Source organism: Brassica napus, chromosome C7 (assembly GCF_020379485.1).
Source record: "Brassica napus cultivar Da-Ae chromosome C7, Da-Ae, whole genome shotgun sequence".
Taxonomy (NCBI): Eukaryota; Viridiplantae; Streptophyta; class Magnoliopsida; order Brassicales; family Brassicaceae; genus Brassica; species Brassica napus.
Genome location: NC_063450.1, coordinates 34,531,267 through 34,553,304, shown reverse-complemented (window position 1 = coordinate 34,553,304; position 22,038 = coordinate 34,531,267). Strand labels below are relative to the sequence as shown.

Genomic DNA, 22,038 nt, shown 5'->3' with positions numbered 1-22,038 from the left:
GCCGACTCAAACTTAATATATAGATTTTAAAATATTTAGTTATGCCAAACATTTAGGATCCGATAACCCAGACCCGCATATCCAAACATGAGCCCTGTGTTTCGAAACATTTTATCTCTTTTGATATAATGTAGAAATATGTTGGTATAACTAAATTAACATATGAAACATCTTATATATTTTAAATCAAGTTTTTAAAAGTCAAGAGTTTAAATTAAATGTTTTAAAAGTCAAGATATCTTGTACATTTGTGTGTGATTGAAATAATGTGAGTTGCTAAAATTTAAAATGATAACAATTGTCGTCATAATGTTTGCTAGAAATCGTGGTTATTTATTAAAATATAATAAGTTTTCAGTTGTTGCTATAATAAATGCATGTTATAATATTTGGTTTTATATTATAGGTTGGACCAAACATTAAAGAGTCCAAACAACTTTCGTAGATAGATTTTTTAGGACTCTTTCTCTTTTAATAATATTGTTTTCTTTTAAAAACGTCATTTTGTATAATTTTTTTTATCAACTATCTCTTACGTGTATTAATCACTTAGGATTTGCACAGTTTACACCAATACTAGATTTTGACCCACCCTTTTTTTTGATTTATCTTCTTTGTTTTTTATTTTTTTAACTTTTAATTCTATCTTTTTTTTTCTCTTATTTTAATTTTTTAATTTTTCTTCGATTTTTTAATTTCTTATTCTATTTCGATTTTTCACATTAAATTATATTCCCTAAACTTCATTTCTTTTTTTTTCCTTCTGATTTTTTACTTCACTTTTTTTTTTTGAATGTGTCTAATTTATGATTTACAATTCTTTTTTTTACCTCTTTTTTGCTTTACTTTTTTTGTCTAATAAAATCTATATCTGTCACTTCCTTTATTTTTTTTCTTTTTAATTTTTATTTTACTTTCCTATTTCTTTTTAATTTTTCTTTTTAATCTCTCAATCACCTTTCTTTTTTCGTTTTTTTTTTTTTATTTTTTTTTTTAAATCTTATTGGGCATTATTAGTTAGACTTTTTTATTAAATTTTTTTATTTTATTCGTTCATATATTTATTTTTTTTTATATTTTACTCTAACTCTTTACTAGTTTTCCTCATTTTTCATTTTACTTTTCTTCTTTTTTTTTTCCTTTTCTATCTTTTTTATATTTTATTTTATTCTTTATATCTTCATTTTCCATCTTATTATTCTTTGTATTATTATGTTTTCATCATTTGAATAAGTTCTATTTACTTGATTATTTTTAAGACTTTTTTTGAATTTTATTAGAATTTTCGTTTTTTTTTTTTTTTCAGGTGTTATGACCTTTGGTTTTATCAAATTTATTGTTTCTTTTTAATTTTTTATTTTTAATTATCCAAATTTTTTATTTTTTTTAAAAGAATTATGTTGAGATTTTTGGTGAAAATCTTCTACTTTTTAGCTATGTTTCCAGACAATTACTTGTTTTCCTTAGAAAAATGCTCGGATATATATTTCCCCATAGTTGTCTTTATTCCTTTTCCTTGTTTCTTATATTTTTCCCCATATCTTCTGCCTCTTCCTTTTCTTCTTCCATTACTGATCTTTTTCCGACATCGATCGTTTTCTTTTATTTTTTATTCTCTGCATTCCTTTTCCAGGGTTACCCCTTCTTTTTCATTTCTATATTATCCTCTATTCAAGGTTTTATTTTTTCTTTTTTTTCTTTTTTTTTTTTCTTTTTTTTTATTCACTTTTTGTTTTTGATTTTTTAGTGGTTTTTTATTGTCAGTAATTTATTTAATTTACTTTTCTTCTTTTCCTTTTTATTTTTTTTCCTTCTCCCCTTTTTTTTTAACTTTTCTTTATTTTCTCTTTTTTTTTCCCTTTCCTTTTTTTAGCTCTTCCTCTCTTCCTTCTTTTTCCTCTTTTTCCCCCGAGTTTTCTTTTTCTTTTTTCTTTCCTCTCCCTTTTTCTTTTCATTCTTTTTTACCTTTTTATTTTTTTGTCTGTAACTGATTTTTTAATTATTTGAAATCTTTCTCCGATTGGGGCTTTTATTTTTCTTCTTTTTTTTCTTCTTTCCGATTTCCTTTTTTTTTTTATTGTTCTTTATTTTTTTTGTTTGATTTTTGTGATTTTTTGGATTCTTTTTAAGTTTTATGTTGAATTGTTTCTTTTTTTTTTTTTTATTTCTCTTCTTTTTCTTTTTGTCTTCAAACCCTCTTTTCTTCTTTTTTTTTTTTTTTTTTTCTTTCTCCTCTTTTCTTTTAGTTTCTTTTTTTACTTTTTTTTTTTTTTTTTCTTTTTCTTACTATTCTCTTATTTTTTTTTTTCCTCTTTCTTTTTTTACTATTAATTGTACTTTTCTCTTATTTATATTCTTCTATTAATATAAGTTTTCTTTTCCATTTTCTCTTTTTTTTTTTGAATTTTTTATTGTTATTTTTGAAAGATTTTTGAGTTTTTGGTTGATTAACTTTTTTTTGAAATTGTTTTTTGGTTTTTTTTTGGAGTGTGTTGAATTTTTTTATTTTCATGAATTGTTTAATTTTTTTTTGTTGTGTTGAATTGAAATTGTGAACGACGAGATATTTTTGTTTTAATTATTTAACCTAAATTTACTCTCAAAAATATATCGTATAGATTTCGCTTTGACTGAATTTTACGATCTACATAATTGTGTAAATACTAATTTATGTATTTATAATGTGTTCACATATGAAAAATTATATACCCGAAGACGAGGATGAGTAACATACCAATCACAAAGGTTAACTAATTACTTTTAGTATAATATGTTAACCATCCGCATTTGGTATATACACCAAAAGAAAATAATAATATTGAATTTTGTAACTGTCGATTTGAGCGAAATGTGTCCCGAAGCATATGGAAAAGTAGAGGTTACAAAATTATTTTATTAATAAAAAAATAGTCATGGTTATAGAGTTTGTGCTGTACATTGAATATGTGGATTGTAAATAATGACTAAATCTACATCAATATGTCAGTCCTATTAATGAATAAATTTAAAAAATGAATGTCAAGTCATGAAGCTATTGGATCAGTGGTTAATATAATTCCTTGTAATTAACATGGCCTGCTCAGAGGAAAAGTCACCAAACCACCAATTAGGGCATCTAAATTAAAAGGTTTTAAAAGAAAATTTTAGTATTTATAAACATGCAAGTTTTTTCAGATAATATCACTTATTGGGCATTATTAGTTAGACTAATGTTTATTGAAATTTCCAAAAATATTTATAAATTATTAAAGTTAAATATATTATCAAAAATTAATTATAAATTTATATTTTAAATTATAGTTAAAATTTTAAACTCTAACTAATAGTTAATCATGTACAAAATAGTTTTCCTCTTATTCTAATTATCATTTTAAATCTTGCAACATTTTTCCCTTTATCCAAAATTTTCCTTTGCCCTCTTGTCTTTTGATTATATAATTTAGTTTCTATCACTCTATTCTAATATTGGTTGCCACAGCAAAAATAATTTTTTTGAAGTTAAAGCTGATAAGAATTATTCGCGGTTACCATGTCACAAAAATTTAAATAAGTTGGCTATGTTAGTAATTGAGATAGATATGGTTAAAAGACTTGACTATATGAATTTAACGTATAACTAGAATTTGACCTACGCTTTCACGCGGATATTTGATTTAAATCTTGTTCAGTGTAAATTTATAAACCGCTGGTTTTATAAAAAAATTTATGTATATTTTTTATGTTTTGTAATTTACAAATAGAATAGAATATATTATTTTATAATATAGACGTTTTATATAATAATTTTTTTATTTGTACATAATATTATATTAAAAAGTTATAACTTTATGCACTTTGATGTAATATAGGAAAATATTATCTTCCTTTAATACTTACGATTTAGTTAATATTCGTACAATATTAATAATAATCAATATATGAATGTCGATTTGGTTAGATAAATTTTGGCATTGTAATTAATTAATTAAAATTGATTTTAAATGCAGTGACAAAATCTGTAAATAAAAAGAAATAAAAAAAAGAATGTAGTTAATTTATTGTAAATGAAATAGTTAAATGTGTAAATAAAATGAAGTACTAAAAATAATGTTATCTATGTTTCCAGACAATTCACATTTATACTGTTATTCATGTTTCCAAACAGTACCAAAAAATATTTCAGTTTTAATAATATAGATTTTGCAATAAAAAATGCAATAAGATATATATTTCAATAATAGTTGTCTTAAATAACTAGTTTTTTATAAACAGTTTATCGAATTTTTTATAAACAGTTTATCGAATTTGAGTTTTATGAAAGTTTAAGTTTTTAATATTGTTTTACGATTTTGATAAATATGTACAAAGGCATATTTTTAATTTTGGCTTCGGGCATTATAAAATATTAGATCGGCACTGTTTAACCAAGTTCGATGATATTTGCATAATATAACAATCGATAAATGTAATATCTGAATATTATTTAGATATCTTAATCTATGATTGATAATATGATATGGAAAAAAAATTTGGTGCATTGAATTGCATGCTTGCAGAGATTCCTAAACAATGAATAAACAAATCCATCTTCATAACCGGGCGTCGTAGTCTGGTGGTAAAAGAACCTCGGCTGATGTGCCCGCCATCACGACTTCGAACCCCGGCCACAGCAGATTTAACATCCCTTCCGTTGGGGCGCTGGACCCCCTACGGGGGATAGTTGGGAATGTGGCTGTCCAGATACCAGAGTTACCAAAAAAAAAAAATACATCTTCATAAGAAACCAGTGTTTTTAAAACTGGACCGGAAGCTGAACCGAAAATATTTTGGGTCACGGTTCAATATGGTTCGACCGAGTCAAACCTGGTTCAATAATATGGTTTCATATTTTTTTAGTATGTAAATATAAAAGTAATATTAATAAGAATGATGCATAGTTAAAATATAAATCAATTTTGAACATAAAATATTATAAATATAAATTAGTTTCTTGTTTATATGGATGGTTTATAGATTTTTGATAGTTTTAGTGGTTTTTTATTGGTTTAATAACTTTGAAATATAATCCGGCTATGTGGCCGGTTCATGGTCGAACAAATTACTAGACCAACCCGACTATATAACCGGTTCATGATCGAACCCGGTCCAACCATCGGGTCGGTCCGATTTTAAAAACACTTGAAGAAACCTAACATCATTAGCCTTTGCAAACGAAAAAGGAAAACTATTTAATACTAGAAAATAAAATATATATATATATATATATATTATATATATATTGAATCATGGGAAATTGCATCCCATAACCAAACAAAAAGCTCAAATTAGCTAAGTAACCAAAATCCTCTTTTCTTTCTCTCTCTCTCTTTTTCCCTTCCTATCTCTCTCACCCATCTCTCTAAAAATCTAATTTTGTTTTTTTAGTTATTTCACAAATTTTCCCTTGAATCATTTGAACAAAAATGCCGAGAACAAAAAATGGTGCCGGCTATTCATCACTACTGGTTACTCCGCTTAAAATCGTTACTTAGCTCGTACTTGTCTTGAAAAGTAAGTACTTGACATTATCAAAGTAAATAATAAGTCGATAAATTTTTATTACTTGCAAGACCAATTCAAATATCAAATATTATTATATTTTTAATATTTGGTTCGTTATTTATACTGTTATTTGTTCGGAAACTCGTTAAGTGCTCCTCGTACATTTGGGTTGGGCCTAGCAACTAATGCAAAAATCGAAGAAACTCGTTAATTAATTGGAGCCTAGTTTTAAATTTGTTTTTAAATTTAAACGATATATACTAGTTAGCTATTATAAAAATGTGAATCATACGTAGTGTAGTGGATTTGGCTTGTGCACGTTTCTTACAATACCCAGGTTTGACCGGAGATAAAAGCAATATTAGTTGATTTTTTTACTTTTTTTTCTTTAATAAAGAAAAATTACGAAAATTCTCCCGTCTTTTTCCTCAATCTATGTCGTATGAAACCCTAATTTTTCGTCAATCACTGTTTTTTCATTATTTAGACTTGATTTTTCTCACAATTCTTGCCTACTTATACAAGATTTTAGTCCTAATACATAATTTCAACCTTACAAATTTTTTTACCCACATAGATAGCAATTTGAGATTTTTTGTTTCAATGTTACGAGGCCGCGTAACCTCAAACCACTTCTTACACGACCAAAAACTCGGGATATTGTATGATGCATCTGAATTGACCAAATTCGCTACAGTGACCACACATTTCACGATTAAACGTCCAATTACGCGGGTATGCGTCCGCGTTTTCGAACAAAGATCATGTTACTTGCTATTTGCTACTTGTTATTGTTACTTCTTAAGAATATTTGTGTTTTCTTTTGTTTGCATTTAGGACTAGGCACTTGTTACTCGTTTTATACATGTTACTTATTTCGTATCCGTCTTGATTTTTTAAATACTCATCGTCATAAATCGAATACCAAATAGTAAAATTAAGATAATTACAAGTAAAAATAAGTAACAAGTATTATATCGTTTTTAGCTATTTGGTTTGCTACTATGCGTTACATTCATTTTCACTATTTCACATTCCAAACAAATAATTGAGTATTGATTCAGGGAGTTTTAATTGTATTCAATTTTCTTAGCTAACATACTCATCGTCCCAAACTCTTCTCGCTCTCTCCAATACAAGCAACATGTTTGGCCAAATATTTCTAGTTCATACAAAACAATTTTTTCGAATTCATACAAAACAATAAATGCTTAGATTTCTGTCTTGATATAGATAAAAATATCCTCAAATAGAATTAACTCATATTTTTATTAAAAATTTAGCATATGAAATATGTTTTTCTAAAATAGCACTAATTTTGTTTTCAACTCAATACACTAATTGAAAGTAAACAAAAAGTATTCTATTTTATTGATAATGATTCAGGTTTTAGTATTAAAGGGGTGGATTGTGATTAGTGTTAGAAGTTAGAGTAGTTTAATGTCTTTTGTCAATTTAATTTTATTTCATAAATTTTTATCGTTAGACACCATTTTTGGAGAAACTTTTTAAACAATAATATTTTAGAGATATGCCACTAGATTTATATGTGTTAACAAAAATATGAATTATATGTATACATAACTTTTATCATGGAAAAATGTCAAAATAATTCTTCACTTTCAAATTTAAGCTAAAAAAGGGAGCGCTAGCAATCCATGTTGGAATGAACTATTTACAATGCTTGGATTTCCGGCAAAGAGGTGAAACCACTTTTTTTACCAAAAAATGTTTAAGCTAAAAAGACTTAATGCATGATTTTAATCACCAATCTATACTATTATTTGCGAAGTATTTTTTGTATTCAAACTCTCACATTAAAAAATAGACTGGTTAATGTTGTTGTACCCGTAATGAATAATTAAATTTATTAATTAGATTATATTATTAATTAAAAATTAATATATAAAAAAGTATCCAAATAAAAAAAAATTAAAGTTTATTAAATTAGATAATTCTTTAAAACTGATATAATAAAATTATCCAAAAAGTAAATCTAAATTATTAAAATAAAACGATAACTCTTATATACATTGTGATATTATCCTAAATATATATTTAATTTATTTTAAAAATAAAAAAATAATATATATATATATATATTGTTTTATCCGAAAATAATATCTTTTGATCATAAACAAAAATGCATAATTAAATAGAAATCAAATAAAAAATTTAATTTTATATAGTTGAAAAGTGAACATTGAGTGATTTCAAAGATTTATTTACCAATACCGAACATAGTATAAAGAACTTTTTAAAATATTTATAATACGTGAGAGTTTTCAAAACAACATTAATCCAGTAACAAACATTCATGTATTTTAATGAGTATATTTTTCTTATATAAATCATTTTATATTTGGTAAAATACTTTTAAGAACATAAACAATAACTTATTGTTAAAGTGTTTGAATTAGTAATCCATATATTAATAAATAATTTTACAATGATTATGTATGCATATGTGGACAAAACACCTGGCTTTCAGATAAACACAAATAAATTCCATATTTTTGTTGACCAAACTATTTTAAACCCCCTTTACAGAAAAAAAAAACTATTTTAAACCCATTGAAATTTAATTGTTAAGTCTGCTAGTGAATGTTTAACGATTGCTTTAATTTGGCGGGTCTAAAATAGTTTGGTCAACGAAAGTATTAGATGTTGAAGGTTTCATTTTAAAATTTGAAGATTAAAACAAATTACCTAAATTTGATATTTAAATGTTTCTATAATTAATTTATCAAATATACATTATATATGATTTTGATAATATGTAATATGACTATATATCAAATATTCTGAAAAACAAATTGGTTTTCTATATTATTCTGTAGTCCCATCATAATTTTTAATGTTTAAAAGTTTAAATAAATTAAATAAAAGAATAGAAGTGATCAATTAAAAAATCAGTTATATCTACAAGCATGTAATGATATCAATACATTCAAAGTTAATTTAGGTAAACTATTTTTATTTTCAACTTTTGATTCGGAACCAATAAAATTTTATATTTTCGTTGACTAATGGCTTTGTTAAAAGTTTATCGTTAAATATTCCCCAGCGGACTGAATAATTTTTAACAAATCTAAAATAACTTGATCAACGAAAATATGAAATGTATTCGTGTTTAACTAAAAGTTAGTGATTAAAATAACATATTTGTGTATTGAAGTTTTTAACTGACAATTTGTATTTTGGTTTAGTTGTAAAGATGTTGCAAATGGAGTTTTCGCCATGAGTTCGATTTACCTTAGTTATCTAGCCATGCCATATTGATGGATTAATTGCGAATCCGGATGTAAGGTCTCGTGCGATTAGTATGTAGACTTAAAAAACTTTTAATCTTACGTTATAAATAAAAAGTTACATTTTGAAGTAGAGAATTATTTCGATGTTTTCACCTTTTATCATCTTAACATTTAACAGTTAGAAATATCGCAATCATGTCATCATAGCTGTATTTTATTGATTATTGCAACTTTAGATTTATTTGTATCTCGAAAAAACAACACACGTGGTGTGACTGCACTCCACAAAAGATAATGCCAGAGAGCTTCTTCTTTTTTCTGCGTTAGAGCATTAGAGTATGTTTATCCGGGGTCTTTAATGAGGTTTTTAGTGCATAGATTCCCACAAAACTTTTAAGTATCAGTTATAAAAACTATTAATTAAGAACCAATTTTAGTGAATTTCTTACACTGTTCGCAGACCCCACTGACTCGTGGCGATCCGCGATTGGTTTACTTTTTAATTTTTATTTCTTTTTAGATAAAAAAAAAACCTAAGAAATCATTTGAGTTTCTTAGTGATAAACATGGTATTAGGACTTAGGACCAAAGTAACTTGGCCTCCACTATCTATACTATTAAAATAAAAGGAGTTTTAAAAAATCTACTTATGAAACGTTGTTTGACCCTTTCATTAACTAGCAATGTATTTGATCTTACCATAATATTTGACTAACAAGATGTAAGCTAAAATTTCTCTAACAATAATTTATCACACCACATCTTTTTGAACCTGACAAAGTTATACAACAATTAAATTTTTATTTATTAGACTATATCACACGACAAAGATATACACAATATAGTTTTTATACTTTATTATACTCTTTTTTAAACATACAATATAGTTTATATAATTTATTACCTTTTCTAAACATATATATAGTTCCAAATATTTACAAAATTAAATTTAATACAAACACTTTAACAAACCATATGTAAAAAAATAAAACTATATATTTTACGTTAATTTTTTTTTATAGCTTAAAATAAAATTTGTTATTTCATATAAGATTAAAAATTATTAAAAAAATTTACAAATCTATACTACTAAATTAGCCAAAATCAACCGAGTAAATCTTAAGTCTCGCAAGTTCAACAAATGTAACTCTTATAAAATGCACACAAAATATAATGTGAGAGAGTAGATAGGGGCATCGGGTCTTCTGGTAGGGTACGGATCGGTTCCTTTCGGTCTAATTTTTTCGGATCCTAAACATTTAGGTATTTAAAATTTTCGGGTTCGGATTCGGGTCGATTTCTTTGGGATCAAGGTCCATAATTCAAATACCTACAAAATACCTATAACTTTTGGGTACGTAACGGTCCAAATTGGTTTGGGGTTTTTAGGACTCGAAAAATATTCGAAGTACCCAAAAATTTTAAAATACTGAAACCTAAAAAAATATCCGAAAACACAAATAAATACCTGAAAAATATTTAAATTCCCAAAAAAAGTTTATAATAAATATGACATGAGGAACCTAAAATACCTAAAAACATTTCTTCATACCCAAAATATTTTTAAAATTTTGAATTTTACCCGAAACTATAATCGGAAATCTGGATCTGAAACTTAAAAAAAATATTCATAATACTGAAAACACATTCGAAATACCAAATACATATCTGAAAAACTCAAATATACCTAATATACATAAAACATTTAATATACTTTGAATACCCAACTGGGCCTCGGATAGGACCCGAAATCGAACATAAACCGCAAGTCGACGAAAAAAATCAAATATGTACTTTGACCTAGATCCAAACACAAACCACAACTATATTTCTTGGTTGATTTTGGTTTGGTTTTTCGGATCCAGTAAAATATCTAAGACTATAAAAAGTTATAAAAGTGTGTACATACAATATCTTATATAAACAAATTCACAAATTATATAATTTTAAAAGAGTGTCATTCTTCGATATAATGACTTTGTAACAGAATAATGTACGCCAATTCTAAAATACTGATTCACAAATTTTGTTTATAATCCAAAGAAAAACCCGCGCTTTCGAAGCGCGGATCAAAATCTAGTTTCATTGTTAAGACGTCTGCAATTACGCAGCTAAAGTACTCCGCAGCCAACGATATAATAACACTTTCCTCATTATGAGCAGACATAATAATTTTTGAATAATATCAAATTATTTAAAATAAGAAATTTAATTATTATTTTTTACTTAAAATCATTAGTTAAAAAATAAAACCATTATTTGCGGTTTTGTTTATCCAGATTAACTATCTTTTAATTTGATTTATTTAAATTTATTTATATTCCAATAAAATTTACATTTGTAAAATGAAAATTTATTCATATCATATATTATGTTTAATGATTATATAATTTAAATTTATATTATTTTCTGTTAATTAAATATGTATATATAATTAAATAAAACTAACATATATGAATTGACAAGATATATATAATTCTAATTAAAATTATTTTAAGATATATATATATATCTTCATTAAAAAAATATATCTTTTTATTAACACCTAACATATTATTTACTGTCGGCTATTTAAAATTATTAATTAGTACCATATTTCTACAATCTTGTCAGATAATAGATATTTATAGAAAAAAATATTTAAGTGTTAATATAAATGTTATTAGTTATCACTATATTTAAAAATATTTGCCAAAATTATAAAATTGTATGTATTATAATTAGATTGATGACACTTTGAAATCTTGTCAGAGAGAGAGAGAGAGAGAGAGAGAAAGGCTAATCGATTCAAACAAGAAAATATATCTTCGCATAAACAAACAAAAATTCATTACTCTACTTATAGAATAAACCTTTTTTTACTCCATTAGAAAGTGCAAAATAGAATAAAATTGGATTTTTTTTTATATATCATGTAAGGTTGCAAATTTTTAAACTATGCATTTTTTAATCCAACGAACTTGTAGGGTATCTTCGATATATGGTATAAGTTCATCTGACCGGTATTATGTATAAGTCAAAGTTATTAATAGAAATATATGTGAATAGATCTTATTTTATAACTAAATATTTAAGTTATAATTAAGGATGTGTTTTGAGAAGCATTTCTTCGTATGCGATTATATGAAAGAAAAAAATAAATAAAAATCAAAAGGATCAAAAATCAATCTGACTGAATTTATTTCATTTTCGTTCAATGAGAAAATTCAGATTATAGGATCAAACATATGTGACTTACGAATTCATGTTTATGAAGTAAAAAACATATGTTTAGTGTTTACTTTTTGCAATTAAAAAATGTGGACATTTTGGTAATTTGGTTTCAAACTACTTAAATGAGTCTAATTTGTAAATCCATGGATCCCAACCACTCGTCCGTGACCAAACAGTAAATCAACACTTTTTGATCATGCACTTACGGTAGATAAGCTCATCAACCCTACATCTCGTACATGGAACTCGTAGGTGATTAGGTCCCTCGTGGATCTAGAAGATGCTAAGATTATTGAAAGTATTCGCTTATGTCGGAATCAGAACGCAAACAAGGATGGGTGGAATTTTACACAATCCGAAAAGTATACGGTGAAATCTGGTTATGCGGTATAGTCTCTTTACCCGGATAGAGGAAGACAATTCCAAAGTTATGGCCCAAATACAACGGCTCTTCGAGCTCATTCGTGGAAGATTAAATGTCCACCAAAGCTGAAACACTTCCAATGGCAGATTATAGCAGGGTGTTTATCGGTGAGGAAAAATTTGAGGAATCATGGGATCAATGTGATACAAGTTGTGAGAGATGGGGTGCAGAAGAGGAATCGATAAATCATGTTCTATTTGAATGTTTCCCAGCGATTCAGGTATGGGCTTTATCAAGAATTCCGACATCACCAAACGTTTTTTCCCATGAGATTAGTTTTTGTAAACATGGATTATTTCTTCTAGAGGATTACATCATACATAGAGGATGCTCATTATGCTTGGGTCTTATGGTATATTTGGAAATGACGTAATGATAAGATTTTTAATAGAGACCCTAGAGATACTCAATGTTTAGCAGAGACAGAAGCCACATTGTGGAATCAGGCCAAGTTCAACATGTACACAATGGATCTCAAATTGCAAAATAATTTTTTTTTTATTCCAATAGAAAGTGCAAAATAGAATAAAATTGGATTTTTTTATATATCAGGTTGCAAATTTTCAAACTATGCATTTTCTAATCCAACAAACTTGTAAGGCTCTATCTTCGATATATGGTATAAGTTCATCTGACCGATATTATGTATAAGTCAAAGTTATTAATAGAAATATATGTGAATAGATCTTATTTTATAACTAAATATTTAAGTTATAATTAAGGATGTGTTTTGAGAAGCATTTCTTCATATGCGATTATATGAAAGAAAAAAAAAATCAAAAGGATCAAAAATCAATCTGACTGAATTTATTTCATTTTCGTTCAATGAGAAAATTCAGATTATATGATCAAACATATGTGACTTAAGAATTCATGTTTATGAAGTAAAAAACATATGTTTAGTGTTTACTTTTTGCAATTAAAAAATGCGGACATTTCGGTAATTTGGTTTCAAACTTCTTAAATGAGTCTAATTTGTAAATCCATGGATTCCAACCACTCGACCGTGACCAAACAGTAAATCAACACTTTTTGATCATGCACTTACGGTAGATAAGCTCATCAACCCTACATCTCGTACATGGAACTCGTAGGTGATTAGGTCCCTCGTGGATCTATAAGATGCTAAGATTATTGAAAGTATTCCCTTATGTCGGAATCAGAACGCAGACAAGGATGGGTGGAATTTTACACAATCCGGAAAGTATATGGTGAAATCTGGTTATGCGGTATAGTGCCTTTACCCGGATAGAGGAAGACAATTCCAAAGTTATGGCCCAAATACAACGGCTCTACGAGCTCATTCGTGGAAGATTAAATGTCCACCAAAGCTGAAACACTTCCAATGGCAGATTATAGCAGGGTGTTTATCGGTGAGGAAAAATTTGAGGAATTGTGAGATCGATGTGATACAAGTTGTGAGAGATGCGGTGCAGAAGAGGAATCGATAAATCATGTTCTATTCGAATGTCTCCCAGCGATTCAGGTATGGGCTTTATCAAGAATTTCGACATCACCAAACGTTTTTTTCCCATGAGGTTAGTTTTTGTATACATGGATTATTTCTTCTAGAGGAATTCATCATACATAGAGGATGCTCATTATGCTTGGGTCTTATGGTATATTTGGAAATGACGTAATGATAAGATTTTTAATAGAGACCCTAGAGATTCTCTATGATTAGCAGAGACAGAAGCGGCACTATGGAATCAGGCCAAGTTCAACAAGTACACAATGGATCTCAAATCGTGACTACCCAGAGACTGGGAGATACCCAAGATGCACCTAGAAGAATATGGAGATAGTGTTTTCAGATGGATCTTGGAAGGATATGGAAAAAATTTTTGGTCATGGTTGGTATAGTATTCTTGAAGCTTTTGATGGTCTTATGGGAGTGAGAAATACTAGAAATAGTATATCCCCGTATCACACAAGTTTGAAGCATTCATATGGCAATGGGATGTATGACGAATCAAAGACAATTTCACGTGACGTTTGCGTGAAAATCCTTGTTTGGTTAGCAGAATTTTAATGTAGTCTGTTTAAACTGATGTAAAAAAAAGTAGAATTTTTTTTACAAAATTTTGAAAATGCTGGATTCTCTTGACCTGCATATATGTCCATTCTCGTTTGATATATGTTTCAACCTGCCTAAGTGATTCGAATTTGTTTTACCAAATTTTGAAAATGGGAAAGAAAATAAATTTAGTTAGGTTTCGGTTTTTTGTTTTCCATTTAGTAAAAATGTATGTTCAAAATAATCTTATACTCTTAAGGAAAAACAGAGATACGCATGTAATGTCGGCTTTCTTATGATATTTTTGCCACCTTCATAACTATGTTGAATGATGCACAAAAATATTTTAAATAAATATAAAAAGTATATTTAGGAGTAGACAAGCTAGTTTTTTTTTGTTGTGTTCTTAGGAACTTCCATACATACTCTATTTTCACTCTAAAATAGAGTTTAGAGTAAAATAGCTCAAACCCAACTTTTTTTTACTTTATAATAGAAAAAAATATATGTTTACTCTATTTATAGAATATTTCATTTTTGTTTGTTTATCACTCAATTTTCATTCTAAAATAGAGTATCATTAGCATAGAACTCAATTATGTTATAGATATACTCTGTTTTAAAATGAAAAATAAATTGAACATTAGAAATGGTCTTACGGATAATGGTTTAACGGTAATGGATAGTACGATTATTCATTTTTTTCCTGCTACAACTAATTGGGCGATTATCCAATAACACTACAAGAGTAGCAGGTTTTGGATTTCTAAAATGGCGATTATCCAATAACACTACAAGAGTAGCAGGTTTTGGATTTCTAAAATAACAAGTAACCTGATAACTTTTCTCAATAAAAAGATAAATTCGCAATATTCATATTGAGAAAATTGACATGTTAAAAATGATATGTTCTGACTACAAAATTAAAAATCCAAAATATTAAAATGTTTTTTTGTCAGCTAAAAATCCAAATATTAAAATGTTTCAAACTTCACATTCGTAATATAAATCTAGCTAGACTAAATTGTTTAAAATAAGATCAAACCGAACTGATATACAATAAAAAAAATTGGAATTTGTTGGTCTGGAAAAAGAAAAAGAACTGGAGCCGTAATAAATAAAATCAAACCAAACCAAATAAAATCTGTTTTTTGGTTAATATATCCGGCGGGTTATGACTGGTTTCTCTGCTACCATCCGCAAACGCAACTTTTGCGGTTGGTAGCGGTTGTTAGCGTTTTGCAATAATCGCTCAAACCGCTCCAAACCGTTTCAAACCGCTTTAAACCTCATAAATTCAAAAAATGGTTCCAGCTGGCGTTTGCGGTTGCGGGAGGATAATTTTTTTTTTAAACAATATATATACAAAGAAAAATATTCAATAAAAATTTTAAATTGGAACTATAAAAATACGAAAATATATCTATTATATTTAAATTAATATTATAAAATTTTAAAATATTTTTTTCTATAATTTAAAAAAAATTAAAACTATAAATTTCTAATTATATTTTTTATATTTATTATACTATTATGATTTTTGATATTTTTATAATTATATAAAATGTAAATATTGTTAATTTATTATTTAACCGCAGCTGCTTTTGGTAGTATCCAGTCATAAATATCTCGCAAACGCACCAATTTCTAACCGCATAACCAGTCATACAATTCTCTTAAATCCGCTAGAAACCGCAATCATCTGCATCCGCAAACTCCCGCAACCATTCGCATCCGTAAACTCTCGCAACCGCAAACTCTCGCAACCGCAACTGCAACCGCTGCGTTTGAACAGTCTGACCCTTAACTAGGGTGATTGAACTTCTGACCAGCTAATGTGGCGTCTTTATTAGGATTAGACTGACAGATAAAGGAATTAAAGCTCATCTAACACTTTCGCAACCAACTTGGAAAAAAAAAAAAATTTAAAATCGAATCCCAACAATGTCTCTACAAAGCGCCTTCGACCATCCTTTATAGCGTAGAAAACAGTTGGAGTGATTAGAACTTTTATGTCCACTTGAAAGTAGTTAGATTTTATCGGATCCCTTGTTTGTGTCTCTGAATCTATTCGCTTTATTAGGTCCATTTGATATCGATTGCATTCTCTTTATTAGGTAACTGGTAAGAGAGAATATATCTAATAACTCTCGATCTAATTTCACCTCATTGCCTTCTCAATATTCCAAATTGACTGTAATTGGATTGCATTTGAGTTGTAAGGATTTAACCTCCTTTTAGAATCTGAGTATCATAAGATTCCAACTTTTTCGGAAAACTAAAATCCTATTTTCTGACAGGAACTGTTAGATGTTCTGTCTACACCAAACTTAGTCAAACTTGTTTCAGGTCAACAACGTGTTAATCTGAAATACTATCATTATTATTATTATTATTATTTAACAGAAAGATTTGATATTGAATGATTCTGAGAAAACTTGGTTGATCTTCTGTTTATCAGAGATGGCGGATGCGGCTAAAGATTTAGCTTCAGGGACTGTTGGAGGAGCAGCTCAGATAATCGTAGGTCATCCATTTGACACAATCAAGGTCAAACTCCAGAGCCAACCGGCTCCAACACCTGGTCGACCACCACGGTACGCCGGTGCCTTCGATGCGGTTAGACAGACCGTTGCTGCTGAAGGACCTAAAGGTTTATACAAAGGTATGGGAGCTCCGCTTGCAACCGTTGCTGCCTTAAATGCAGTTTTGTTCACCGTGAGAGGTCAAATGGAAGGGCTGCTAAGGTCCGATCTTGGAGTTCCATTGACCATTAGTCAACAGTTTGTGTGCGGCTCAGGCGCTGGTTTTGCTGTCTCGTTCCTTGCTTGTCCTACAGAGCTGGTCAAATGCAGGTCAGGTTCTTTTGCAAATCATCCTGGTTTAGATGTTTCTTTGTGTGTGTATTCATTCTTGTTTTGGCTATCAGGTTGCAAGCACATGGTGCACTAGCCTGCGCCTCTACCACAAGCTCAGTCGTTGCAGCCGTGAAATACGGTGGACCAATGGACGTAGCCCGTCATGTGCTACGATCAGAAGGCGGAGCACGAGGGTTATTCAAAGGTTTATTCCCAACATTTGCCCGAGAAATCCCCGGAAACGCAACAATGTTTGCCACCTACGAAGCGTTCAAGCGCTTCTTAGCCGGTGGTTCTGACACTTCAAGCTTAGGACAAGGATCATTGATCATGGCTGGTGGAGTTGCTGGTGCATCCTTTTGGGGAATTGTTTACCCGGCCGATGTTGTGAAGAGTGTTCTTCAAGTAGATGATTATAAGAACCCTAAGTACAGGGGTTCAATGGATGCTTTTAGGAAAATTTTGAAAGCTGAAGGAGTTAAAGGTTTGTATAAAGGGTTTGGTCCTGCCATGGGTAGGAGTGTTTTTGCTAATGCTGCTTGCTTCTTGGCATATGAGAAGACAAGGTCAAGCTTGGGGTAAATCAGTTTGGTTTGGTTTTAACTTTTGGTTCGATTTGTTGAATGTTCCCATTTATTAATCTTCTAAATTTTTAGCAAATTTTTTGGATGATTCTACTAATTTTTCGGCAAAAATACTGTGTATTTCTTTACACAATTTTATGTAACACTATATATTTACTTGATTTTATATGATTCAGCTTATAAATTGTTATTTCTGAAAAGAATTTGTTTTCCATCTATGGTCTGGCCAAAAATAGATGCAGGCTCATTGTTTATATGTTGTGGAGGCTAACTAACTAGCGTATGACTAGTACTTGCATAGTTGAGTGTCAACAAGAAAAAAGGAAGGAACTTATAACCGCTTTATCCTTTTTTCTTATTTACATTGCATTTCCACTATAAAAAAAAATGGATATCTTTTTTGAGAAGAACTTACAAAGTCTAATGGAGACGATGGAGCAACAAAGACATTCACTCTCTTCAGTGCCTATGCTCTCTAGGCTTGATCACTTAGATTTCGTTGTAAATTTTTCTTTCCCATCAACAATGATGATGAAAACGTGTTTTTTTTTGTTATATTGATTCTAGCTGTGTTTTTCATATTGATTAATGTAGACAAATAATCTAGAAAGACAACAAAACCTTGCCAAATGGAAAGGCGAAAGCTCATCTATTACACGCGGATTAATTGATAGGGGCATGATGGTGAGAGAAGCTCATTTTAAAGGATCGTTACTTGACAGAATCGCTACTCTAGAGACCAGGCTTTTCCAGGTATGATTTCAGTATAAGTTTTAAACAATGGTTACGTTCAAATGAGTCTAATGTTTTAATGGTTTCTGTATATTGTCTTTAATGGTTTTTGTATGATATGTAAACGATTTGTTTGGAGTTGGAATCTAGTAATGCATCTTCTACTTCAATTGGGGAGTCCGGTGAAACATCAAGCCAGAGGATTAAGAGAGATTTGACAAAGACATTACCCATTTTCAATAGCAACATTAATCCTTTTCATACTCCCTTGCAACATCCACAAGACCCTAGGGTACATATCTTTTATTTATTTATATTTATATATATAAGACGGTTGAGTTTTTCATTAACATATTTACAAAAAAACAATCATATATACATATGATATTGCATGTCGTCACTCTAATAATTTTTTCGAACAGATTGTTTAAATCTTTATAAGAATTTAGCAGATTGGATATGTCACTTTTCTGTCTAGCCATGAATTGTTTAAATTGTATATATTCCTCATAATTGTTACGTCTTTTCTCTATTGTGGATTGATATCAATTAAAATCTCTGTTTATTTGCTAACTGTGACTAAACATGTTATAATAATATGTAGGAGACTGAAACGAAGATTAAAAAAGAGACAGAGAAGGAGATAAATATTGAGAAATCATTACTGGAGAATAAGAAGAAGAACTTTGCTAATGAAACTTGCAAGCCAAAGAAGAAGACAAAATCTCCTAAGAAATGGTCTCGATGTAACTTATTGGGTTGCTAAACCACGCGGTCGGATGGTCAAGGTGTTCTGTGGATCTTCAAGGGATCCGAATTCGAATCCGCACCACACTAGATTTCTACAGCGTGTGGCTATCGAAGCTTTTACATTCTCTCTCCGAAGAATGGTTTACCATTTTTTTATTGGGTTGCTAATCTATTTTCTTGGGACGGCATTATTTCATATTTCATTTGAACCTAAGTTCTCCTTCTCAGCAAGTCTTTGATATTTTATCCACCAAAATTAGGACTAATCATTTTTGCTTGATATAATAATCAAATATGATGTGAGTATGTGACAAAATCTTTTTTACCAAATATGATTCTATAAAATAAATCGAGTGTGTGGCTTTCTAATAGTGCAGTTTTTACTACTAATTTGACAGTAGGAATTACAATCCTGTTTTATATATACTGATAAGACTATATATATTCTCTGTTTATAATAACTCTAACAATATAAGCTACTATTGTACTATAAAATGATTAGAGAACTGTTTATTATATTACCTTTTAGTAGGCCTGGGACTTATTATCCGAGATCCGGATTCGATCCGAGATCCGTTCCGGATCCGCTCTGAAAATAGGATATCCTGGGTGTCCGGATCCGAATCCGGATAGTAAAATCTTGGATCCGTGCAAACCGAATCCGGATCCGTATATCTTAATTTTTATGTCCGGATCCGTATTTTTAAAATACATTAAATTTTTAAATTTTATTAATATTTATATTTGATATATTAATATTTATACATGAATTAATCTTATAATATTATATTTTAGTTTTTACAATATTATAAACATATATAAATATATTTATAAATATTTAATTTATGTATTATATTAAAAAAATTAGTATTTTTTGTTAAAAAAATTATTTTTAATTATTTTGACGGATCCAGATCCGGATATCAGCGGATAATAGAATATCGAGACGGATATTCGAAACCCGAATATCCAGAAACCACGAATCTGGATCGGGATATTAAATTCACAGATCCGGATACCCTAAATTTTTCGGATATCTGGATCCATCCGAAGACTACCTTTTAGGATGTACTATAAAGTAACTACCCCCAAAATATACAAATGTGTGGCTGTCGTTATATGTATAACTGTATATTCCACTACTTTTTATTATATTTTATTTTTACATGCATATTCCATTATAACTTGGTCAGTGGATTCTTCTTTAAGAAACGAAAATATATTTGAGTTTTCTTTCACGCCAAATTTTAGAATAAAAAAATTCGCAATGATCAGAATCAATATTATTCGACCAAATGGACTTTTTGATGATGCTTGCACTCTTTATAATGCTAAAAGAATATATATATATAGCAATATATTCATAAATATATGAATTATTTTCTAACTTTAACTTTAGGAAAAGATAAATGTAATCAAATAATTTAATCATATGACAATTTGAGTAAGCTACATTTCGTTGTTTACGAGAATATATTAAAATACGCGCTTTGCGATCAGCATTATATATATAAATTATTTTATGTATTATATATTTTTACATAATATAAAATAATAAATATATTAAATAATTAAAAGTCAATAGCTATTATATATAATTAAAATGTTGCAAACATATAAATCAATTTTATTAATTTAAACAATATTTTTTTTATTTGATAGGATATATAATATAAATTTAAATGATATTAACATACATATTTCCTCCGTTTCAGATTATTTGTCGTTTTAGAATTCGACACACAGATTAATAAAAAAAAAAAAAATTAATTTTGTACATTTACTAGATAAAAACATCTTTACCAATACACCTAACCACATTTCAATCAATTGAAAAATAGATTAAAAATAAAATCAATAAATTTTGCTTTAAAATTAAAAAACGACACTTATTTTGAAACAAAATTTTACCCTACAACGACAAGTAATCTGAAATGGAGGGAGTAGTATTTTTTAAATATTAATGTCTATTAAATGATGTTTTCTACTCATGTGATTTTTTTGATAATTTGAATCTTTTATAGCAAAAACTTTAAATTACTGATAACAAAAGTTTCATTGTGGGATTAATAATTTTAGTAATTTATAAAAAAAAATAAAACTAAGTTATATTTGTTCAAAGCTTTTATCAAAAAAAAATATTGTTCAAAGTAAAATTCTAAATTAAAATATTTATGTATTTTATATGGTATATAGTTAAATTTAAAACTATATATATATATATATATCTTTTAATCTTAATAATTAACTAAATTAGAGTTTTTACTTATATAGTTTTGTAATCATTTGTATTCTATCATAACAAAAAATTTAAACCATCTATCACAGAATTTAAATGTGAGATTATTAGCAGTTTTTGTAATTTATAGTCTTTTTAAAATTCAAAATATAACATGTACCAAAAATCTAAATTTTATTATATGGTTAATGTGGTTGTTTAGTTTATTTTAATAATTTAAAAGTAAACAAATATGATAGGAGATACACAAATTTTTATCATATCTTTATTATTCAAAATCATCAATTATCATATATACTTAAACCACATTAGACAATTGCGTAATTTTTATTTAAGGAAATAATAAAGAACATTAATAATGAATTTATGGTTAGTTTAATAAAAATCTTATTATATAATTAGATGAACCAAATTATTTCTCCAATGATTCTAAGAATCATCTTATTG

At 28.1% G+C, this 22,038-nt stretch overlaps 2 protein-coding genes across 6 annotated transcripts; both read left to right on the top strand.

Annotated features, from left to right (window-relative positions):
• Nucleotides 1–16,333: 16,333 nt before the first annotated feature.
• On the top strand, nucleotides 16,334–18,041 carry LOC106411246 (mitochondrial carnitine/acylcarnitine carrier-like protein). Of its 5 annotated transcripts, none has more exons than XM_013851960.3 (4): nucleotides 16,334–16,646; nucleotides 16,729–16,777; nucleotides 16,890–17,283; nucleotides 17,358–18,041. In XM_013851960.3, exons 3-4 carry the CDS (start codon nucleotides 16,892–16,894, stop codon nucleotides 17,866–17,868), a joined length of 903 nt encoding a protein of 300 aa, XP_013707414.1. In that variant the 5' UTR covers nucleotides 16,334–16,646; nucleotides 16,729–16,777; nucleotides 16,890–16,891; the 3' UTR covers nucleotides 17,869–18,041. The 5 variants fall into 5 exon arrangements, with proteins under 5 accessions (XP_013707414.1, XP_013707415.1, XP_048618353.1 ...); XM_013851961.3 differs by having other exon boundaries at nucleotides 16,379–16,545; XM_013851962.3 differs by having other exon boundaries at nucleotides 16,387–16,552.
• Nucleotides 18,042–18,257: 216 nt separating this feature from the next.
• Nucleotides 18,258–19,575, top strand: LOC106411247. The gene is made up of 4 exons (XM_013851966.3): nucleotides 18,258–18,371; nucleotides 18,465–18,622; nucleotides 18,729–18,894; nucleotides 19,207–19,575. The coding sequence occupies exons 1-4, from the start codon at nucleotides 18,258–18,260 to the stop codon at nucleotides 19,366–19,368; spliced, it is 600 nt and encodes a 199-aa protein (XP_013707420.1). The 3' UTR covers nucleotides 19,369–19,575.
• Nucleotides 19,576–22,038: the final 2,463 nt, after the last annotated feature.